The 25,393-nt window shown below is 38.8% G+C and overlaps 1 protein-coding gene across 1 annotated transcript in view; it reads left to right on the top strand.

Annotated features, from left to right (window-relative positions):
• The window catches only part of LOC127874026 (uncharacterized), a 41,014-nt gene extending 22,252 nt beyond the window's left edge, over positions 1 to 18,762 (top strand). The window contains exons 2-10 of the mRNA XM_052418130.1: positions 5,853 to 6,054; positions 6,339 to 6,520; positions 7,963 to 8,091; positions 8,483 to 8,568; positions 10,901 to 11,021; positions 11,673 to 11,753; positions 13,335 to 13,456; positions 14,328 to 14,435; positions 15,068 to 18,762. Of these exons, the coding sequence (XP_052274090.1) occupies positions 5,853 to 6,054; positions 6,339 to 6,520; positions 7,963 to 8,091; positions 8,483 to 8,568; positions 10,901 to 11,021; positions 11,673 to 11,753; positions 13,335 to 13,456; positions 14,328 to 14,435; positions 15,068 to 15,364 (1,328 nt within the window). The 3' untranslated portion in view covers positions 15,365 to 18,762. The remainder of the gene's footprint in view (positions 1 to 5,852; positions 6,055 to 6,338; positions 6,521 to 7,962; positions 8,092 to 8,482; positions 8,569 to 10,900; positions 11,022 to 11,672; positions 11,754 to 13,334; positions 13,457 to 14,327; positions 14,436 to 15,067) is intronic.
• The last annotated feature ends 6,631 nt before the right edge of the window (positions 18,763 to 25,393 follow it).

The following is a 25,393-nucleotide window of genomic DNA, read 5'->3' as shown; positions in this document are numbered from 1 at the left end:
AAATATGGGCACAAAACAGCCTGTGCAGTCCGACTAATCAATGACAACCCTTTCTGCTTAAACTGAATTTTGTTTAGAAAGGACTCTCTTACATGAGCATTTTTTTAAAGGCGGGAAGTGTCGTCCCTGATTAGCCGGTGCGGGCTCCATGCATTAAGCCCGGTTCTCTCAGAACGCGATTCATATACAAACAAACATAGGAGAAATTCAACTGCAATAAGTCAAACGAAAAACATATTTCAGAACTATAACATTCTAAACATTGATATGTAAACAAACAGACCGCGTGTGCACTGATCCGCGTGTTTTATTGCACAGCATACAACACTTAATTAACATCTGGCTTGTTGTTTGAAAAACAGGTCGTAAATGTAGTCTTTTTTAGTTTTGACATTTTTCAATAAATGAATCACAACGCGCTTTCATTAGTTAGCGGTATCGAATATAGGGGAATTATTTAAATACTAATAATATCAGTGAAATCTTATCTCAATCACTAGCAGTGACCAACACATATGTTTTCTTCGCTATTTTATAGAAAGAAAAGACAATGCCACATGATTGTATAATATCTAAACAAAACTGTAACATGTTTTTGCAATTGCAGTAAATGTATTTTGATACCATTTTGTTTTTGCCTCGTTTTGTATAAATTGAGCTTAATTCATTTGCGTCAAGTGTCGTTTTAGATTAGCATGTGAAGTATGTTCAGGCAACAGAGGGACGACACTTTCCACTTTTAATGACTTTTTCGTTTAAAGGAAGTATGTTAAAAACAAAAATCCAGTTTAGGCGGAAATCGTCGTCCCGATTCAGCCTGTGGGGACTGCAAAGCTTCTCTGGGACGGCACTTTACGCTTTAAGCCCGGTTTTCCCCGCATGCGTTTCTTTTTAACGATTGCAGAGCATTTACTTAATTGTAGTATTTATATCAATATTAATTGAAGGGTTTCGTTGTCATTACTTTGTTTTATTTCCTAATCGAAACTTTAAAACGTTGTCATTTTTTGTTTGGAATAAAATATTCTGGCGGGTGTCCAATTGGCAAGAATAGTTTTAAGTAAAACAACACCCTCTGCGTCAGAATGTCTATCATATATGTATAAATATGAAGCATGTACAACCATACTCTGACATCACATTTGTATTAAGCATTCTATTTCTGCAATCTTAATATAACCGCTTGATGGTTTTGAGTACATTCAAGCGCTACTTTTGTGTAAAAAGTCCCTTAAAATGATAATCTAGAGAAAAAAAATAATTTACTATCATCTTAAAACGATTGGTCACATACATCATTCGTTGTGCAATTGTTGGCCATACAACAGTGAAGATTTCACATAAGATACCAGTCGTTTTTATAACCTAATATTGTATTGCGTAAGCAATGTTGAATCTGAATTGTGTTTTTAATTGTAAAGAGGGCATAGCTAAAACGATACTTCAAAGTTCCGCTTTAAACGCAGTTCTTTTTTACAAACACGGAAAAGGGAAATTAAAATGTACAAGTTATTGTTGACAATGTTACAAGGAAGCAGAAGTAAATAAATAATACACAAAACATGCATTATTTAAATGTTATATAAGAACACTGAAGTGGATAGAGTGTATTTTTTTTTAAGAATGTTTATAAATCGTGTAGTTTACAAATGCAGTGTATATGATCACATTTCACACATATATATGTAGTAAACTGTTTCTTTTAAGCATGCGCGTAACGTTGTATGACAGCATTGTTGATATCAGAGTCGATAATTTGCTGCATTTTTACAACAATTCTATGTGTATGTGTAATATATACATCAGTCCTTTTGCCTTGTCTACATTTATTAAAAACCTACATATACTTAAACAACATTTAATTAAAGAATGTACATGTAAGAAAAACGACCCCGGTTTGTTAAATGTTCACGAGGGCTGTTGTATTTAATGTCTAAAGTGTATGATGTTGTATCATATAAGCTTTAATGTCATAAATGTATTTTCACGATATGTATGTGTGTGTGTGTGGGGGGGGGGGGTTGAGGGGGTATAGTGACGGTTTAGTGAACGGGTTTAGCTCGTTTCATAAAGAAAACACGCAACATACAATATATATGTCGCGTTCTGAGAAAACTGGGCACAATGCATGTGCGTAAAGTGTCGTCCCAGATTAGCCTGTGCAGTCCGCACAGGCTAGTCAGGGACGATCCTTTCCGCCTAAATTGGATTTATGCTAAGAATAGACTTCATTTAAACGAAAAAATGTCATAAAAGCGGAATCTGGGACGACACTTTACGCACATGCATTAAGCCCAGTTTTCTCAGTATACGACACATAATTTAAATATCCACGTGCGGTAAGTAGTCTCACGTCGCTCGGGTTTGATTGAATGGCCTGTCTCAGGCTTCGAAACATCGATTAATTGCGTCATTTATCAAGATGCAAGTAGAAACTATGAGCTTTGATAGAGCGCTTTCCTGGAGACGTTTTTAGGGATGTCATGTATATTTATTTCTAAATTAGAATATTTCTTACAGAAATTCCTTTAAGCAAACAACACAGACCCTTATGCATCATGCGGCGTCTAATCTGGGTCTACGCTGTTTGCCATGGCCTTTTTTTCTAGACGCTAGGCATAAATGGGTTAATGATGTAGTTCAGAGAAACGTGAACAAACACACAAGATTCTGATTGCCCGGCATTCAATGACAAACATGCTGAGTGTGTTTCCTTTTGGCATGGTGTTGTTAACTGAACGCAACCTTTCATTACTTCGAGAACTAGACACACATGCAATATTGTGTCCGGTGAACCACAACTGAGTGGACAACTGCCCGGAACCAAAGTCAATGCGCTATATAAATTATGGTGTTTAAATAACTTAACGGAAAACAAACCAGCTGTTGAACAACACAGTATAAAAACAAATCAGGACAACAATAAACCTATTCAAACCATTCCAATCGACTGTTGCGTGTTTTCGTTTATTTATTTATTTTAAACAAAGCTTCTGAAATCGCTGAAGCGTGAGTCATTCAAAGCAAAGCTACAGCTTCCAGCATTCCACGACAATATCATGTAGTATTCAGAATACATGATGTCTGCATAATATCGGAAAGCATGCCAGGCTGTAATTTATTGGTGTTTTACGAAGCGGAAATCGATTGGAGCTGAATCAGTCCCAGACATTACGAGATAGGGGCGCATAGGGTTAATATGTCTAGATATGATCGAAGGTCACTAATAGACTGTGCGTTATGTCTAAATATGGATGCACATTGCATTTTAAGGCAGGTTATGTCTAGATATGGTCTCTTAAGGTCATTAACAGACTGTGCGTTATGTCTAGATATGAGCGCATAGTCATAAAGAGGCAGGTTATATCTAGATATTGTCGCATCAAGTCACTAACAGACAGGCCGCTATGTCTAATTATGTGCGCATATGTTCGCAAATCAACAGTGGTGCCATGTTTCGGTGGTGGTCGCATAGGGTCAGAACCAGACAGTGGTGCTATATCTAGGTGGTGGTCGCATAGGGTCAGAACCAGACAGTGGTGCTATATCTAGGTGGTGGTCGCATAGGTTCAGAACCAGACAGTGGTGCTATATCTAGGTGGTGGTCGCATAGGGTCAGAACCAGACAGTGGTGCTATATCTAGGTGGTGGTCGCATAGGGTCAGAACCAGACAGTGGTGCTATATCTAGGTGGTGGTCGCATAGGTTCAGAACCAGACAGTGGTGCTATATCTAGGTGGCGGTCGTATAGGGTCAGAACCAGACAGTGGTGCTATATCTAGGTGGTGGTCGCATAGGTTCAGAACCAGACGGTGGTGCTATATCTAGGTGGTGGTCGCATAGGTTCAGAACCAGACAGTGGTGCTATATCTAGGTGGTGGTCGCATAGGTTCAGAACCAGACAGTGGTGCTATATCTAGGTGGTGGTCGCATAGGTTCAGAACCAGACGGTGGTGCTATATCTAGGTGGTGGTCGCATAGGTTCAGAACCAGACAGTGGTGCTATATCTAGGTGGTGGTCGCATAGGGTCAGAACCAGACAGTGGTGCTATATCTAGGTGGTGGTCGCATAGGGTCAGAACCAGACAGTGGTGCTATATCTAGGTGGTGGTCGCATAGGTTCAGAACCAGACGGTGCTATATCTAGGTGGTGGTCGCATAAGGTAATTACCAGACAGTGGTGTTAGATTTAGATAGGGTCGCATAGTGTTATTACCAGAAAGGGTATGTCTAGATATATTGATCGCATAAGGTCAGTAACGGACAGGGTAAATATAAATGTCGCTCCAATACCAGGAACATGAATCATGATATTCTCTTCGGCATGAAATGTTGGTATTCTCTAGAAAATGAAACATTTGTTTTCTATAGAGCAAGATATATGAATCATGTACCTTAAATGCAGACGTAGCCTTGGATTGCACAAATTTGTATCTTACTTATTGAAAACCTGGTTTCCTGGCGTGGAAATGCCTCTCAATGTATCCCAGTTCATTCGATATAATCTTTAAAGAGTATCTCTTATACTTTTCCTTCATTCCTTCGAATTCTGTATATATTTTATGATTTCAAATGAAGCCGAATTTGCTTAACATATTACCCATAAAACAAATTCTGCAAACATATTTCTGTGGCAGTTTTATTTCATGAGCTTTTGTCATAATTGAGCAAAAAACACTGCACACACAAATATTCGAGTGAACAAAGAATCGCTCTTATAATTGAGAGGTTTGGAGGTTCCTTGAACACGTGCAAGGTCGCGTGCAAGGTCGCTGCGTCGATGACTTAGTTTTCAGAGCGCAGAGCTTTGTTCTGCCTCCGATCTGCGCACTACACATAAATACTGTAACATAATTCTACCTCATGAAATTTCGGGATTTTTTTTTTGGAAAAATGACGTTTTGTGGGAGCATAAAGTCGTGGATTTCTTAAATTGGAGAAAATAGACGAATTTGCAGCGGTGAATTTCTGATAAGTTTATGTGTAATTCGCGGATCTTAAAATCCTCGAAATCAACGAAAATTAATGCCCCGGGATTACAATGATTTTACAGCATCACTTTAATTTTGAGACTGTTAAATCTGTATTTCCCTCCTATGCGAAAATAACAAACAAAACAAACAAAAACACAGAAACGTCAAAACAGCGCAAGTTGCCTAGCTGGTATTTTAACCCATTTATGCCTAGTGGACTCTCCCATCCTTCTTAATTTGATCAATTTATTTCTAGTACATTTATTTCTATATTTAGAATATTTCTTACAAACAGCGCAGACCCAGATGAGACAAGAAAAGCATTTTTGGACATTAACATTTAAAGTATCCTGGACTTCAATGCTCCGTTTTTTTTTGCGTTCATTATCCTATTGCATGGTTTTTGCGGTAGCTGAAACCCCACTTAAGACTTGGCAAGAGGAGACAAGCAAAGCTTTTTTTGGACTTTAACATTTAACTCTTTCATTGCTGGAACCAAATTTTGAAGGCCCTTGCAAACAGTTTGTATCCAGATGAGACGCCACAGAACGTGGCATCTCATCAGGATCCAAACTGTTTGCTATTCTGATAGTATTCTTTCCAAAAAAAATCAACTAAAATGCTAATTTTAGAAATTCAGCAGACGACATTTTAGCAGACGTCAAATTCCCCAGCATGCAAAGGGTTAAAGTGTCCTGGACTCCAAGGCTCCGTGTTTGGCGTTGATTATCGTGTGGCATGTGACCTCTGCTTGGATGCTCTCGTACAGGCGAAATGAGTACAGGCAAAATAGACGAAATAGGCGAAATAGACAGATTTATTAGATTGTTTTCGGTGACCCAAAATGTTCTCACTCTGTTCGTGTTTCGTCCCCTTCAGGTGTTCTGGTGACCGGCGCGAGCGGCTACATCGCGACCCACATCATCCAGCAGCTGCAGCAAGCCGGGTATCAGGTTCGCGCCACACTGCGTTCTCTCGAGGACGCAGCTAAGGCGGAGAAGCTGCGGGCGCTCTGCCCGGAAGCGGCGCACGCGCTGGAGCTGGTGGAGGCGGACCTAACTAAGCCAGAGTCATGGGAACCGTGAGTTGATAGAAGTCGTTTTTGAAAGCACGTATTATTACACAAAATAATATAGCTTCTGTCATAATCGGAATAAAAATTGTACAGGTTACAATATTGAATGTAAGACATATTTTCACAAAAAGAAATCTTAGTTGGACATATGTTTTTGTTGATTTTCTGTGTTAACCGATCACAAATTTACGTGGATACGAAAACAAGTCTTTTTTGTGTGTAAAATCCTCGAAATTTCAGGCCGACAAATTAACATGAGTTTACAGTACGATTTACTTTGTTGCATGTAGTGCCGTGAAGGATGTGACGTATGTGATCCACGCCGCCAGCCCCTTTCCCATGACACCGCCCAAGGACGAGAGTGAAATTGTGACCCCCGCTGTGGACGGCACTCAGGCTATTCTGAAGGCGTGCGTGCAGGCCAAGTCCGTGAAGAAGGTCGTCATGACGAGCTCATCAGTGGCTGTGAGATGTGGGTTTATCCAAGAAATAGTAAAACCTGTCTTCGCAACGAATTGTTTTATTCACTGTGACCTTTGTTTAAACATGAATTCGGACTTCCTTCGCTGTAACACTACTGTTATGATGATTGACAGCAACGTGTACGGATTTGAGTCTCGCTTTGAGAAAACAGGGCTTAATACATGTCCTTAAAGTTTCGTCCCAGATAAGCCTGTGCAGCCCGCTTAGACTAGATTTTCGTGTAGAAGATACTTTCTTTTAACGAAACATACCATAAAAGTAGAAGGTATCGTCCCCGATGAGTCTATGCGCACCGCACAGGCAAAGTAATTTTGCGCACATAAAACACCGTTTTCACAGAACAAGACTCAACTTTATCAATAGATATGAGAAACGTAACTGAGAAAACTGGGCATAAGGCATGTGCGTAAAGAGTCGTCCCAGATAAGCATGTGCAGTCCGCACAGGCTAATCAGAGACGACACTTTCCGCCTAAATTGGATCTGTGCTAAAAAGAGACTTATTTTAAACGAAAAATGTCATAAACGCGGAAAGTGTCGTCCCTGATTAGCCTGTGCGGACTGCACATGCTAATTTGGGATGCCACTTTACGCACATACATTTAACCCAGTTTTCTCAAAACGCGTCTCAATTATGAGAATAGTAGCTGCCGTTATTATTACCAACGTTTCGGAAATGTTTATACTTATCGTATATATATAAATCTTAAACGGCCAATTGGCCAACATATTGTTGCCCATTATATTTGTTTAAAACATAACTCTTTCTTGTTTGTTTTTGCTGAACGAACAACGTTAAACTGTTAGCTTCCGTTTTTATAACACGCGTTTCTAAAAGGTTCCTTTATATTTAAGTGTTCGAATTGGTTAAAATAACGTATGATATGTTAATCTTAGATGGCCCATTAGCCATTATATTTTACCTATGCTATTTGTTTAAAACATTACTCTTCCTTGTTTTTGTGTGTGCTGAATGAATAGCGTTAAACTGTTTATTTATTTTGTTCCTAGTACAATTAAATGGTTCTTTCGTCAAGCTTTCTTTGTTCTTCGAGTCTTGTATCTCATCTTATAACATGCATTTTGTAAGTTCTAAAAAAAGAGAAGTAATATTGTATATGAATCAAGCCTAAATTCCCCAAATATTTTATCTTTTTTTTAAATTCATTTTTTGATTAGTTTGCTCGTGTTCTTTTTTTTCTTTCCTTATTCCGATGATAACAATATTTTCGTTATGAACTCAGGCTTTTGTAGAAAGGGAGATAAATTAGTGAGATTATTATTTCTGCGTACAGGAATTTTCTCCCTTTATGTAGATTTTTTCCATCTGTTTGATGCATGCATTAAATAACGGATATAAACAGGAAAATACATTACTGAAGAGAAAAGTACGATGTTACTTAGCCTCACCCCTTCCCCGTTTTGCCTGCAGATGGCAGCTCGGAGCCAAACAAGACGTACACCGAGGAAGACTGGATGGAACCGGAAGGACTGGACGCGCACGGAAAGAGCAAGGTGATGGCGGAGAAGGCCGCCTGGGACTACGTAAAGGAACTTCCGGGTGAGTAACGCAAGTCGCCCGGTTAGCCATGGGAGCACATTGCTTTCTCATTTGCCATATTCATTACACATTCCCGTTGGATTTTATATTGCGTTGATAGCTCGGTATTTCTTTCAGTCAAGGTAAATATTTTGTTCCGGTTACAAGTATTTTCAAGTATCATGCACTTTATGTTTTTAGTATAGCATACACAATAATCAAATAATCAAATCTTGACTTTCTTGTATCCCCCACACGTGTGTTCCAATTCACACGTCTGTGTACGTATTTTGGCGCCATTTTGTTATGCTTCCTGTTTCTGTTTCCCGGCCTTCAGTTGGGAATAAAGCATAACGTCATTAATGAACTGGTTCCCAACAAGTCGCTAGAACTTTTTTCTTTCTTTTTGCAGACGAGGACAAGGTTGAGTTGGCTGTGGTTAACCCCTCCTACGTCATGGGCCCCGTCCTCAACGGATCCAAGTGCAGCAGCACTGATGTATGTATGCGCCGATCTGAGCCTCGTTTGTAAAAACGGGGCTGAATGCATGTGCGTAAAGTGTCGTCCCAGATAAGCCTGTGCAGTCCGCAAGGCTTATCAGTGATGACACTTTCCACTTTTATGGTATTTTTCGTTTAAAGGGGCCTTTTCACAGATTTTGGCATTTTTTTTAACTTATTCATTAAATGCTATATATTGATAAATGTAAACATTGGATCATAAAAGCTCCAGTAAAAAATCAAGAAAAAAATTAAAAAAGGGAAAAGAACATTGCCCGGAGCATGTTTCGAACCAGTGACCCCTGGAGTCCTGCCAGAGTCCTGAAGTAAAAACGCTTTAGCCTACTGAGCTATTCCGCCGAGAACACATTCGTGACGTATTTTATACCTTATATAAGCAATCTTCGTAGTTTCACAAAATTTAACGACAAAAACAGAACTCTCCAAATTATTCAATCGTTTCGCGTTGCAACGCTTTATAATTTTTAGGTTTTAAAATCGTCAAAAGATGCATATAATGGCTATATTAGAGCATGGTTAATGTTCAGTATTACTGTTTCCTCACAAATATCATAACTAAAACGAAAACTTACGGATCTGAAACAACTTTTTTCAATTTTGTCAATTTACCAAAGCGTGAAAAGATCCCTTTAAAGAAAGTATCATCTTAGCGGAAAGGCGGAAGACGTAAAGTGTTGTGCCTGATTAACCTGTGTTGACTGCACAGGCTAATCTTGGACGATACTTTATGAAATGCATTTAGCCCCCTTTCCCCAGAACTTGTCTCTAATGAAAATCATTATACATGTACTATGATTTCAAACAGACATGTAAATTGTATATATTTCTATTCATATATTTCTATTCAGGTCATGTTGTTATACTGACAGTCAATTATCAAAGTTGTCACATGGTACAAATGTATATGAGATGTTATACGACCTAATGATTTGAAATGTTGTGGTTGCAATCTATATGCATGTATGAGCTGGTGGTTTCTGTTAGCATGTCTGTAGTTGGTCTTTGTGCGTATATTGGAAGTTGGTTTCTATTCGCATATCTGCAGTTGGTCTTTGTGCGTATGTTGGCTGGTATTTTCTGTTCGTATGTTTGTAGATGTATCTCTTCGTAAGCATGCATGTGGGTTATATATGTATGTCTGCAGGTGGTGTCTGTTCGTTCAATATTCATGTGGTATATGTTCGCATGTCTGGATATTTTTTCTGTTCGTATATCTGCAAGTGGTTTGTGGTGCTATGTCTACATGTGGTTCATGTTCGTTTGTCAGCATGTGGTTTAGTGGTATTTTCGTGTTCGTATGCCTGCAGGTAGTTTTTGTTCTTCTGTCTGCAGTTGGTTAGGCAGACTGTTTCTGTTGGTATGTATGCAGGTGGCTGAGTTGTTTCTGTTGGTATGTATGCAGGTGGCTGAGTTGTTTCTGTTGGTATGTATGCAGGTGGCTGAGTTGTTTCTGTTAGTATGTATGCAGGTGGCTGAGCAATTTCTGTTGGCATGTATGCAGGTGGCTGAGTTGTTTCTGTTAGTATGTATGCAGGTGGCTGAGTTGTTTCTGTTGGTTTGTCTGCAGGTGGCTAAGTTGTTTCTGTTGGTATGTATGCAGGTGGCTAAGTTTTTCTGTTGGTATGCATGCAGCTGGTTAAGTTGTTTCTGTTGGTATGTATGCAGCTGGCTAAGTTGTTTCTGTTTGTATGTATGCAGCTGGTTAAGTTGTTTCTGTTGGTATGTATGCAGCTGGCTAAGTTGTTTCTGTTGGTATGCATGCAGCTGGTTAAGTTGTTTCTGTTGGTATGTATGCAGCTGGCTAAGTTGTTTCTGTTGGTATGCATGCAGCTGGTTAAGTAGTTTCTGTTGGTATGTATGCAGCTGGCTAAGTTGTTTCTGTTGGTATGTATGCAGCTGGTTAAGTTGTTTCTGTTGGTATGTATGCAGCTGGTTAAGTTGTTTCTGTTGGTATGTATGCAGCTGGTTAAGTTGTTTCTGTTTGTATGTATGCAGCTGGCTAAGTTGTTTCTGTTGGTATGCATGCAGCTGGTTAAGTAGTTTCTGTTGGTATGTATGCAGCTGGCTAAGTTGTTTTTGTTTGTATGTATGCAGCTGGTTAAGTTGTTTCTGTTGGTATGTATGCAGCTGGCTAAGTTGTTTCTGTTGGTATGCATGCAGCTGGCTAAGTTGTTTCTGTTTGTACACATGCAGGTGGCTTAGTTGTTTCTGTCGGTATGCATGCAGGTGGCTAAGTTTGTTTTTGGGTATGTATGCAGCTGGCTAAGTTGTTTCTGTTGGTATGTATGCAGGTGTTTTCTGTTCTGCAGGTTGTCAAGCGGCTCCTGGAGCACTCCTCGCTGTGTGTACCTAAGCTGAACTTCTCCATTGTGGACGTCAGAGACGTAGCAGCCGCCCACATCAAGGCCATGACGTCACAGGAAGCTTCCGGTACTGACAGGCAGTTACGCAGAATAATGACTCATTGAGCCTCGTTCTGTGAGAAGGCGGTTTAATGCATGTGCGTAAAGTGTCGTTCCAGATAAGCCTGTGCAGTCCACACAACCTAATCTGGGACGACACTTTCCGCTTAAACAGGATTTTTCGTCTACTTCCTTTAAATAAAAAATAAATCCATGAAAGCGGATATTGTCAACCCTGATAAGTATGAGCGGACTGCGCAGACTAATCAGGAATGGCACTTAACGCACATGCGTGTAGCCCAGTTTTCTCAGAACGAGGTACCACTACTTTATTTTAAATAAACGTTTACATGAATAACATGGGTTTTTAATTTTTACTTAATGCATTTCCTTTTTTGACGTCCAAAAATTCCTTTCTCACGTATTATTTTAAGTAACAGTATTTTATTTCAATAATGTTTAAGACAAGTTATGCTACATTATCACAGCGTACAGACATCTAACGAATTTTCTTTACTTAAAACCTAATTATTAAACGATACTTAGTTAATGTAAAAACTTAAGCCTGATAGTTTTCTCTAAGGATAATTTAATGTTACGACATACATCGTGTACCCACGTTTGCTGATGACATAATATTGCTATGTATAGTTGTTGTCACGGTAATGATGTATTACAGGAAAGCGCCACCTGGTCACCAATGACAACATGTGGATGAAGGAAATAGCGCAGGTGTTGTCGAAGGAGTTTAAGAGCCAAGGTAAGCAACTCTGTCAAAGAATAGACTATTTTCGTCCCCTTATTCAACCGGAAGCGGGTTCAGCAAAAAGTTCGGCTAGTCTTACGTCAACCACTCCCTTGTTAAATGAAACTAAGCAGTTAACAAATATTGTTGCACACTTGCTTTATTACATATTTAATATTAATCATGCGCTTCTTAGCTGGGCATTGTAATAAGTGTTTTATATGAATATGTATTAAATAATAAACTAGGGTCAAACTAAGTACTTATCCCTGACTTATGTCAAAGATACAAATCAAATGCATGATGGTATAGCATACAACTGTCCAATCTCCACGAAGAGTTGACGTTCCTTGCTCTCACAAACAATCCATATATGCTTGTTCCAGTCAAATCTTTGCGCGGAGTATGACAACTTCAATAGGAAACCATTTTGAGCAATAAGATTCGAACACAATTTACTTATTTTTACAAATAAAATACAGGTCAGCTGATTTTAAATATACAATATTTTATAGCCAATAGTTGCAAAACAGTGATATATACGTTACATTTATTTGAACTTTGCAAATATCTTATTTATTTTGATATTTTTCCACCAAAATTGATCGTTACACGTTGATATTATTGAGAATTAATTGTGACTCCGCGATGCCCGAAACACGGGTTATTCTGTGTGTGAGTTTTTTCTGGTTAATTTCCTTCTAACCTTAATCATTTCAAACTATGAGTTTGTTAACTTACTGTAAAACCAGCAGTATTTGTCGGACACTAATTTTCGTGGATCATCTGCACAACGCAATCAAATGACCAACGAACGTTCAACTACCGAGTCTTATATCAAACATCAAAATATAAAACAAGTTGTGATCAAACGAGATTCAAGGTTTCATTAATCCGCGAAATTTCATGTCAACAAAAATAAGTGAGTGTACAGTATTTGCGCGTCGGATCTTTTGATGAAACATACTCATGCAAATTTAATCTTGATTTTCATTGAACAAAGCAACACGCATTTGTAGTCGTCATACTCCGTAATGTTTATGTCAACCTAAAATCTGAGTGTCACTTTGGGGTACAGTCATACAAATGTTTCGTTAAACAGTGAACGTAAAACGGTTTCGTCCATAAACCAGCTAAAAAGACGACACTGTACGCTCATGTATTAAACCCCCTTTTCACAGAGAACGACTCAGATGTATTCGTAACACTCAAAAGGTCACATGTGTGTTTCAATCTTGATGAAACTTGGTCAGTGTTCATCTGAACAATATCTAGCCCAAGTTTGAATATAGGTAACTTGCGTCCAAAAATTAGGTCATCACGTTAAATCTTACGAAAAAAGACTTGTTACCACTCTAGAGGCCACATTTATGAATCGAGCTAGATGAAACTTGGTCAGCATGTTTATATTGACAATATCTAGGCAAAGTTTGTATTTTTAGAGACGTTGGTTGGTCACTAGGTCAAATCTCATTAAGAAGCTCTGATCTCATGGCCAACTTATTTAATTGATTTCGCGCTGCCCTTAATAGCGCATCTGTACGTATTGTTGATAACGGGATGATGTTTGTTGATCACGTGATGATGTCACAACAGGTTACAGCGTGCCCACGGCCAACTACCCGAACGCTGTCCTCAATCTGATCGGCATGTTCGACAAGTCAGTGAAGATGATCATACCGCAGGTCAACAAGGTCATCAAGTTCGACAACTCCCGGGTAAGCATCTGTGCATTGTGGATGATGTGGACTGAATTATTGAACAATAAAATAAACTGCCTTTTGTGCTGAATAAGAAAATACCAAACTAAACCACATTCGTAGATCAGAACGGTTATGACAGTATTCTTCTTGGACACGTGTAAAGTGCATAAACGAGTTTCGGACCTTGTTCTTATGTTATCTTATTGTAGTGTAGAGGCTTGTAATACAAATGTATATTAGTCAGATGACATAATAACAACACAAGTGTGAAGTTATATATTTAATAGCATTCTAATGAAGCTTAACTCTACAACTACTAATAATGATGTTACCCCAAGCAATACATACAGGAGACTGAATGTGCGGGCTGTGTGCATCTATGTTATGAGTAACCCTTGGGTATGTTAATTAGCTATAGCATGTATCTATGTAGCTGGATCATGGAACAGACCTAGAGGTGATGACATGATAAACCGTAGTTTTCTATACATTTATGTGTAAGCCCTTTGTCTTTTTTGTTTCTAAATTGTGCTTAAGTAAGAACTACGATGTTCACAGACTTTCGAATTTCCCCTGAGAATTTATTCGTGTTTAGTTCACGGTCGACTATGCAGCGTTTTTGATGTGTTGGTTAATAAACTGTTTTAATATTAATTTCAGTTTACAGCTGTCTGGTAGTGTACAATGGCTTTTCCTAGCCAAACATAGCTGATCTTAGCAATTTGCCATAACAACATACACGCAGTAATATACCGTTGCCAGTAACTAACAACATTAACTGACAACGGTGCTGATAACAGTAACTGGCAGCAAGCGTTTTTGTATAAGATGTAGAATAACCATAGCAGTCGGTGTTTGAACCATCTTGCCATTCTCTTGCTTACAGATGAAGGAGGTGTTGGGAGTGACCCCACGTGACCTCAAGGAGACCATCCTCGATATGGCGTACAGTCTCATAGAGGCAGGCATCGTGAAGAAGTCAAAGAAATACAGAGTACGTGCCTGCTTTGGGATTTAGTACCTCTAGGGTGTCGTACCTCTAAGGTGTCGTACCTCTGGGGTCTCGTCCCTCTATGGTTTAATATCTCCGGGGTTTAGTACCTCTGGGGTTTAGTACCTATGGGGTGTCGGACATCTGGGTTGTTTTACCTTCAGGTGTCATAACTTTCAAGGACGGGATATCATTATTGTGCACCAATCTATGGTGGCATTTATTTGTGGAGTGGGTAGTCTCGTTATATCGGTTTTCTTGTTCGTACATATGCAGAGACATAAGGTCTTTTGAAATCCAGACGGAATCGCCAGTTTGATATGCAAAAAACACTGATGGCTACATCTGTTTCGCAATATGTGTTTTCAGTAAAATATGTTTTATCAATATGGGCTTATTCTGGCATTAACTGTCAGACATTCGCACACACGCGAAGAGGACATGGTTTATTACTTAACCACTAACTGTAGCCAAAGTCCATGGCATTTATTGTCTTTGTGATATTAGTAAAACTTAAACGCTTGTATCTGGCAAAATAAATAGGAACACTTAAAAGAGATTTAGGCACAGCAATTTCATTAATTCATACTCGTTTTAAAATATATTGTTCTCAGTCCAATCTGTTTTGTCCTCAGGGTCCTGGCGGGATTCAAGCCGATAAGGAGGAAGAGGTAGATAAAAAGGAAGAAGGGGACGACAAACCAAAGGAGAATGGCGATTTAAAGGAGGGAGAGGAAAAGAAAGAAGGTGACGAAACGAAAGAAGATGAAAAGAAAGAAGCTGATGAAAAGAAAGAAGAGAAGGAAGGTGAGGAGAAAAAAGAAGAAAAGGAGGAAAAAGACAATAAAGAAGAAGAAAAGCCCGCAGAAAAAACAGAGGAGTCAAAACCCACCGAGGAGAGTAATCCAGATGATACGAAGGACGGAGAGTAGAGTCTGTCAGTAGCTAGTACTTCATTATTTAACAATCTTTTGTACGTATACTTATAATGTAAATAGGCCGCATTTTGGGAAAACGGGGTCTAATCCATGCGCGCAAAGTGTCGTCACAGATAAGCATGTTTAGGCCTCAGTGGAAATCAGGGACGACGCATTCCGCTTTAAGGGTATTTTTCGTTTAAGAAAGTCTCTTCTTAAAGAAAATGCATTTTAGGCGGAAAGTGTCGACTCTGATAAGCCTTTGCGGATTGCACGGACTAATCTGGTGCGACACTTGACGAACATGCATTAAACCCAGTTTTCCCAGAACGAGGCTAGTTTTAACTGCAACACAGCGGCGCCATCTGCTTGCTATCAACGGAAGAATACTCATGACTGACGGAAGACCGTAGTAAACTTGTACTGACCAAAACTAAGTTTAAGTTCTTGATTTTGAGTTACTTATACTTAAAACGTTTTCGAACACGTCTTGGGACCATACGTGGTTTACATATTGGCCGGATTAAAACTCATAGATGTATGTTATGTCTTGTGTGAGTGTGAATACAGACGCTGTGTGGTATGGTGTATATTATGCGGTCTGTTCATTACAATACTCTACGCTGTAGAGAAATGTTCATAGGGACACACATATGTACGCAGTAACTGCTGTTGAACTGGGACCTTCGTTCATGCATAAGGTGTATTATTATTGTATTACTATTTCCATGTCGTATACTAGTGCGCGCGTTAGATTGGCATCCGTCAAGGGATCATTCACTATACTTTCTCGACAATTAACATAGCATTCCTTGTATGTGCGATCCATCACTGCATTATCATCACCGCGTTCATTGGTCTCGTAGGACGTAAATACAGACAGCACATTGGTTGTTTTCGGCTTCATGACGTTTTTGACTTCATAGAGGTCGACGTTTTTTGCTTTTATTTTGTTTAATGTTTTGGAACATGATACATGTTCATTAATGCTTATTTGAGTTCTTCGTGTAAGGAGACGAAACGCAGTTCAAGGGTCATTGTGCAATTATTTAGGAGCTCAATAGTACATGTCTAACTTGCCGCCTGCAGCTGGGTTCGGAGGGAGGGGTGGTGGGCTTCTGTGAGAAAAGAATGGATACCGTTACACTGGAATACTCAAGCCGCTTTGAACTACCGTGAATATGACGATTGGTGTTGTACAATCACGCTTCATTCATTCGCTCATCCCGGACCGTCAGTTATCATGCGCTCATCCGGACCGACAGTTTTCATTTCTGCCTTGGTAGTGCCTCTGCATTGATTTGTCGCAGAACAATAATAAGCATAACAAGTTTGTAAGTGTTAAGTCATTAAAAATGAATGTCGCAGTGATATACATTGTCTGTATTGTGTTAATTCGAATCGGTTAAGAACTACATTGTATTGTATTTTGACCACGTCTTTTGATATAAACGCAATGTATTTGTTCTAGCATGTTTCTGTACTCGGCTGATCTGTCGTGTCTGTCCTAAGATATATTTACATGTATAATGCCGGCCAGGACATTTCATCATGTAATTCGCTGTCAATGTCATTTTATTTCTTGCTCCAAAAATGCCATTTTGTATTTTTGTACAGTCTACATTTAGTGTATATAAATTTGAAGATGTTCATTTATACATGTACTATCTTTTGCTACTCTTTGTATACATTAAGTATTAATATTATTTTTTAAAAGTATGCTTTTGTATTAATGTAAATTTTTAATGTCTTTAGTGCGTATAATGGAGTCAGTTTCATGATCAACTTTGCATTTCCTTAGTGTTTTGTGATGATTAGTCATGAGGTAAGCGCTTATAATGATGTATTAAAGGGGCCTTTTCACAGATTCGGCATATTTTGAAGTTTGTCATTAAATGCTTTATATTGATAAATGTAAACATTGGATCTTAAAAGCTCCAGTAAAAAATAAAGAATAACATAACATTAAAAAAAGGAAAAAAAAGTAGCCGGTACCAGGGCTCGAACCAGTGACCCCCGGAGTCCTGGAATTAGTCTGAATTAAAAACGCATAAGCCCTCTCGGCTATTCCGCCGAGTAAACACAGTTTAAGTATTTTATACCTTATATAAGCAATCTTCGTAGTTTCGTAAATTTAAACGAAAACAACAGAACTTTCCCAATTATTCAATCGTTTCGCGTTGCAACGCTTTATAATTTTTAGGTTTTCAAATCGTCAAAAGATACATATAATGGCTATATTAGACTATGGTAAATGTTCAGTAATACTGTTTCCTCACAAATATCATAACTAAAACGAAAATTTGCGAATCTGAAACAACTTTTTTCAATTTTGTCAATTTACCAAACCGTGCAGATCCCTTTAAAAACTTTATTGGTCTAAAGTTAAACAGAAACTTCGTTACAGGAATGCAGTATCTGCACATTCGGCACTCAATAATACACACATGCGGTAAATATTCCAATCAAATGGAGTATACGTTCCAGTGACTGAATTATATCGTATTTTATATACATATTTAATGTGTAGATCTTCAATACATTAATAATAATCTCAAATAAAATTATTTTATTTCAATAACCGATGATATTGTATTTATGTCTTTATATTTTAAAGGCCAGTAACTGATTTTAGTTTACGCGAGGCACAGATTTGTAAAAATACATTAATATTAGAGTGAACTTTTGCTTTTTATCAGCATCGCTTGCGCCATCATTTATAAACCATGTTAAAACCAATAGAAAAATGTCATGTGAAACAAAAGAGACCAGTTCATTTGTTGGAATCATCTACTTTCTACACATTTGTATTTTTATACTTATTTTACTGTAGCGCTTGCCGATTCGTTCCTTGTTGCCTTGATCAATGCAATCTCTGTGTCGACTGCCTTCCATAGACTTAGAGACGTATAGTGGGGAAAGTGTGTGAACAAGTGAGGACAATTAGTGAACATGTGAGGACAATGAGTGAACATGTGAGGACATAATCTAAATATAGCACACGATAGACATACGCGTTACGGCTTTTTTCTTCATCAGTGATAGTTATATCAAATAAATGGCCCATAGAATTCGGAAAATCTTGTCATTTTTACGTTCAATTGTTCTTGTTGTGAAAACACATGTATGTGAATGCCAGCTATATCGGCATATATTGTGAACAAAAACACGATAACAGCTTCCTAGTATTATTAATGTAGTTTTGATGAATTAAACTAAAAGTTAAAGAAAATTAGTTGAAAATTGCGAACTGGCATTGCAACTTTCTTCGGAAGTTACTGAGTGTGTTCTCTGCGTCCTTTTGTCGATATTGTTGGCTGCAATCAACTGAAATATAACTATGATTTGTACATGTTGCTTTATTCAGCTTTCATTTGTTATAAATATTGCGTATTAATAAAATTTAAACGTGAGTTATTTGAGTTTTTGTATTTGTTTAATTCATGCGGTTTCTTGAATTAATAATTTATCAAATATTTATGTTTGTTCGTGCCATGATATTTGCGTCAATCCAAATTCGATGACTAACATCAGAGTGCGCATTATTTTGGGGCAACACCAAAGTGCAGTTGCAGTGGAAGATACAAATGGTGAATCAGATAGCATTTAGTAGTATTGCAAACATTGTTATTTGTCAAGTTTGCACGATAAAACATTCTTCACCGTCTCAAACCACATTCGCAATAAATTTACCAACAAGCTCATTTGGTTTTATAGATGCATATGTTATTTCTTTAAAATAAAAACTAAAATGCATTTGCTTGTAAACACGTCTTATAATCCGGCTTATATTCTGTTAAACAATATGCAAAGCAAAAAAACAACAAAACAACAACAACCAAATGCAGGCTAGCGAAACAGTTTATGAAATAGACAAACATGTCTAATGATGAGTTCCAGATATAAAAGGCTACAAAGAAACATTTATAAACTTGGTACGACTATAGAGCAGTTAAACAGTATGACGGACACATTCCTATTATCATCGTAGAGTCAAAACATATAAAACCTTTAAATATTTATGGTACCATATTAAACAAAATGAAACGTGACACAACGGCTTCCCAAAGTTAATAACGAGGTGATTGAAATTCCATTCCATAGCTATTTTAACAAAATGTAATAATATGCTCTTCGGAAGTTTCTAAACAAAAGTGGCCGAAAGCCCTTTCGTAGATTCTAAGAAAACCACCTGGTCGGTCAAAAACTAAATTTCGCATAGTTCTACTTCAACAAAAAACAGAAACGATTTCTAAGGGACACATATAATAACGTCTGACAATCTGAACGCTTCGGACAGTGGGCTTCACCACACCGTCGATCGCCGTTATGGCGGAATTGTCCGACGGTTCCCGATTGAACGTCTGAGTTAGACTAAACACCGCGATGTACCTTAGTTACAGAAAGGATTGACACGGCTTATAATAAGGCTGGTTATTAACTGTTAATTAATTTGCAAAGCATAATCCTAACAAGAACGTTTCTTTGTTTAATTCATATCTTAAAGAGAGGCCGTTTCGAGCGAAAAAATGTTACCCAAAGAGCCAACATAAATTCACTGTAAAAGATGCATATTTACCAAGGGTGCATCTTTAATACAGAAACGACTCAAAAATTAAAGCAGCATCACATTTTGTTTGGTTGATATGTATACGCGTTAATCTTAGTGATCGCGAGTTCACTTAAAATCTCAAAATCACGAGTTTTGGGTATTCTTTTAACGAAATATCCAGTTTTTACATCGACGTTGAATTTTTGAATGTGCATGTGCGTGCCTACTATGTGCACACATTAAGGTATGGAATCAATATCGCTGCTTAAAAGATTCGTATAATGAAGAGTATCGTTTACACTGGGGGCTGACGAGGTCAAAGCGTAGTCCGTTTCGCTACGACGTCGGGTATATGTTTTACTACGAAAACATGGTGTAAATACACTACTTAATCAGGCGAGTTTCATATTTTCTGGTGTTTATGGATTAGAGAACGGAACATCCAGTAATGGTAGGTACTTATTTTCAATAACAAACTAATAACAAATGCGCGTAGTTGCAACCTTTAAGTTTATTTTGAGCTAAAATCGAATTATTTTGATTTGAAGCAATGCATAAGGTGGTTATTCTGTTAAAATAGCCAATTACGGTAACTTAAATTAAATAAAACTACATTTTACTTTGATTCAGTGTACATTACACATTTTAAAGTACAAAACAGGTTACGAACATATATTTTAATTATTCAAATGCTTTGTTTCGAAGGAAATTACAAGTCGCTTTATGTAAAGGTTTCGCACAGAGTATGTATTGGTTGCGCAACGAAGTACAAATTTAATGTATAGGTTGATCAACGAAGTTTCTGTATCCATTTCAGGACATATCACATGCAGTTTGCAGTTACTGCAGACTGCCATTTCCCAGTGCAAAAGATGCCGTGCTTCACTGTGCGCATGCACATCCTAACGAAAAGGTTGAACCCGGTGAAAGCCTGCAGAGTCCCGGCAGAGCCCCGGTAAACCGTCACTACGCCGGCACTCACCGGGGTTATACCGGCAACAGACCCCGGCAGAGCTGCGGCAACGCCCCGGTTTAACCGGGGACAACCGGGGCACCACCGGAAAAGTATTCAAATGTTTAATACCTACGGGATGAACCAGGAGTTACCGGGAAGGACCGGCAATAACCGGCTTGGCACTGGAAACAACCGGGACTGCACCGGGAACAACCGGGACGGTACCGTCAGAGCACCGGTTTACTTATGTAACGTAGCTATAAAGGGACTCTGCCGGCATTCACCGGGGCTCCACCGGGGCGTTGCCGTAGCTCTGCCGGGGTGTGTTTGGGCCCCGGTGGAGCTAAGGTACCGTCCCGGTTGTTCCCGGTACAGTCCCGGTTGTTCCAGGTGCCACGCAGGTCGTTGCCGGTCCTACCCGGTGACTCCCGGTTCATCCCGGAGGTATTAAACATTTTAATACTTTCCCGGTGGAGCCCCGGTCGTCCACGGTTCATCCCGGTGGAGCACCGGTTCATCCCGGTAGGGCCCCGGTTCATCCCGGTAGATGCCTGATCACGCACTGGGGCTCCGCCGGCATCATATTGAGACTGGGCATTAACGGCATTGTAACACGAGGTAAATTTACCGGCCGTCATGTACGCAGTTAACAATAACCTGTGACAGAAACCCACTGCCACACCTTTACAACAATATATTGATTATGCAATTGCGGATTTGTGCCATTGGGGTCCTACTTTCCACACCTTACGGCTGTTACAGGTGTTGATTTTACAGGTACAATCATGTATACGAACATGAAATTCACCTCAAAATTGGTTGGCGATAACCGATTTTCAAGAAAATCGCTTTGATATATACAATGTAAAAATCAAAATCCCTATGAGATAAATAATGATCGAAATTTGGACATGGGATTTACTTTGACATAAGCAGAGTTTCGAGATAAGCGAGTTGGGGATAACGAGAATCGAATGTCATTTGATAAAGAGTACCGTATGCTGAAAACCTATCGTCGGTCTCTATCAAAATGAACGTATAAGGGATTGTCAAAAGGTGAAGATGCGTCATTTTTATTGAGACCGACGACATTAGATTCTCGACTCTCAACTGTCATCTTATATATGGATTTTAGATTTTAATCGTTTCCTTTGGCCTAGTCGTGAATGTAATTATATCATAATAATGTGCATTACCATGTCGACTGCGCGCTTCGGATCATGTTGTGCCGTTGTTACTACCTCTGTCTATAAGGAAATATCCAGCCACTCCATGACTCTGTATTAATTTTTTTTTCTTTATTTTGCCTTTGAGAGATAACCAATACGTCTTCTGTGAGAAACGCATGCACGCTAAAGCGTTGTCGTAGCGAGGCATATACGTATACTGTCAGAGACATGATCATGCCTTATAATAATATTTAGCCTTTATTTCTGATAACTGGGTCACCCAACACATTTCTAAAACACACCAGTGGCTTAACAATACATAAATCAATATGGAAATTGTAAAAATGTGTCAATTAAACACAGTTGTAAACCTTAATTGCATTTTTTAAAGTGAAACTTGACTTCGGTTTGATAAATCAGCGGTATATTTCATGTTTAACCGCATAAACCAGACACATCTTGGATTATAATTTGATTAACAGACCTATGAAATGACATTGTGCTTAAATTCAGAGTTTTGTTATTACAAAATCATAATCTTACATGTTTTAAACACAATGTTCGACTAATCCGTTCTCGATGTCATGTGTATTTAAACAATGTTTTCGTAGTAAAACATATACTCGACGTCGTAGCGAAACGGACTACGCTTTGACCTCGTCAGCCCCCAGTGGTTTAGTCGACTGTTATTTAAATTACTGAATTTATTTCAGATCGACTGAATTACAATTTAGAAAAAAGTGCAATATATATATATATATATATATATATATATATATATATATATATATATATATATTGCATAAATGTGTAATATTCAAGCAAGTGAATTAAAGAATCACGACTTCTTTGAGAAAATAATAATTGTTTATGGATATTATTTTATTACAATTGATATAATGGTTGGCCTGGCGTTATTGATAAGATGTCCGCCTAGTGAGGGAGGTCACGGGTACGATCCCCACTCGGGGGGCGTTCTCAAGTCCTAGATCGTCTTCAAAGACACCAAGCCCTGGCTATAGTCCTCGAGAGCGTTTCTATAAGCCAGAGGCTTTCGATGCAATCGAGCTAAAATTAATAGGTTAAATTGATGAAGCGTGTGTAAAACTACCCCACACCGGCATGTGTTCTTACGTGAGAACGTATGAAAACGGCGTTCAAACGCCAAGAACGCCAACAGTGGAAACCTTTCAGCGACTGCTTAACGAGAGACCGTGACATATCCTGAATAGACTGGTATAAGGTCCATGGTAAATAGTATTGAGCCCTGAGTTCATATTCGAGTTACGGTGTGAGACAAGAGAGACCGTAAGCGTCGTTCTGGGGAAACTGGGCCTTATGAATATGCGTAAAGTGCCATCCAAGATTAGCCTGTGCAGTCCGCATAGACGAATCAAGGATGACGCATTTTGCCTAAACTTGATTTTCGCTTAGACGAGACTTTCTTTAAACGAAATATACCATTAAAGCGGAAAGAGTCCTCCCTTATTATCATGTGAGGATTGCACAGGCTATTTTGGGATGAAACTTACGCGCATGTATTAGACCCAGTTTTCTTAGAACGAGGATCACGTGCTCACGTTATGGGAGGGTTTGCATGGCAGCCTGCTTACACCAGTCGGTGGAGCTCACGCAGAAGCATCGGACTGACCGCATAATTTTCTCGCCCTATGACATAGGTTTTATTAAAATCATTTGAATATAAAACACCCATGAAATCAAAACATCTACGTACAAATTTGACATGTATTTGTCGAAAAAGTAAACTCAGCAATCAGATCGAACAATTATGGGACAACATGACAATTTATATTGCCCATTTTTAAATGAGCCTCGCATGTGCATAAAATTTCGTCACATATTAGCATCTGCAATCCACATAGACCAAAAATGGGTTACACTTTTCCTTAAACGGGGCTAAGCTAATAAGGAGAATTCCGTTAAACCAAAATAGAAACAAAATACTCATTAAATAGCTAATTTGTGACGATATTTGACCCACTAGTTGCAATAATTCAACTATCAGCTTTATGACCCAATGGGTTGCTGATAGTTGCAATGCGCTCTCTCTTGGCCATGGGTGCAAAATGTTATCAACAATGCAAGGGTTAAGGAACACTGAAACTGCAAGAACTTATACAAGTTTACCTATCTAAACCACAAACTCATCCAAATGGTACCATTAAAGCAAGAAATAATTGATTTTATTGACTTAGGTTTTGTTTTGTTCGCTGTTTCCGCCATATTGGGAAATTGACCGAATATTGGTTAGGTCGCAGTACACCAATATTTTGCATGTCGGGTTATGTGCTCCAGCCTATAAAGTCGATAACGATGTGGTATTCGATACAGAATACACTGTTTCAAATTTAAACATAAACATGTCAGCGAGAAAAGTGTGTTAAAACATCGTCGTGTTTTTATAGGGTGCTTGCAAAGGATGACATCCGTAGGTTGCCATTCAGGTAAATTGACATGTTTATGAAGTTTATTCATTATTTTCCTCAATTTGTCTCGAACGACGTCTGTTTAGTGAAGCGCACGGATTCGCTGCGCTCAACTGCACCCATGTTTATGAAGGGGTGCATATGGACTGCCAGAGCCGCCATAGCAAAAATTATCAAAGGCTCTGGGAGTCCGTTTATATGGACTATTTGACCCACATGCATTAGGCAGCGTTTTTAAAGACATCTACATCTACATGGTATCATCAAACTGTCATGGATTGACATTTCTTTGAAGGTGCACAAGGCAAGAATATATTAAAGTAAAGAGTAAAGCTACAATAGTAAAGGTAGAAAAAAGCTAGATAAAAGTAAGAAAGTATAGTAGTGACCCCAGTTACTTTTCACATCCATCAGGGCAAGACCTGTTGAGCTTCCGTGACGGTACCAGGGCACAAGGCCCCGCCAACATAGCTCTAGTCCGTCATTTGAATGCTTAATTCGTAACTGGGAGAGTGTCCCCTTAGAAGGTTAGGCTGGAAAGCCCACTCTTGAAGGATGTCAGAGAGGGGGCCTCAGCAACGGATGCTGGTAGATCGTTCCAAAGTGGTATACTACGTGGGAAAAAGCTGTATTTGAAGGTGTCAGATGTAGCAGTGACTGGTAAGAAGCCGGAACCGTGCGGGTGTCTAGGCATCTTCCTTCGTGGTGTCAGGTACTTGTTGGCATCAATGTCAACCAGCTTGTTGACTATGCGGTAGAGCATTGTAAGTTGATGTTTTGTGCGGCGTGTTTCGAGGGTTTCCCAGTTTAGCTCTTCCAGCATACTATCAACACTGCTTGTATTGTGGAATCTGTTTGTAATAAAGCGCGCTGCACGACGTTGTACCATCTCTAGCTGATACTTGTGAGTTCCATAGTGTG

Source organism: Dreissena polymorpha, chromosome 1 (genome assembly GCF_020536995.1).
Source record: "Dreissena polymorpha isolate Duluth1 chromosome 1, UMN_Dpol_1.0, whole genome shotgun sequence".
Taxonomy (NCBI): domain Eukaryota; kingdom Metazoa; phylum Mollusca; class Bivalvia; order Myida; family Dreissenidae; genus Dreissena; species Dreissena polymorpha.
The sequence above is the reverse complement of the archived record's forward strand: the minus strand, read 5'-3'. Positions and strand labels throughout refer to the sequence as shown.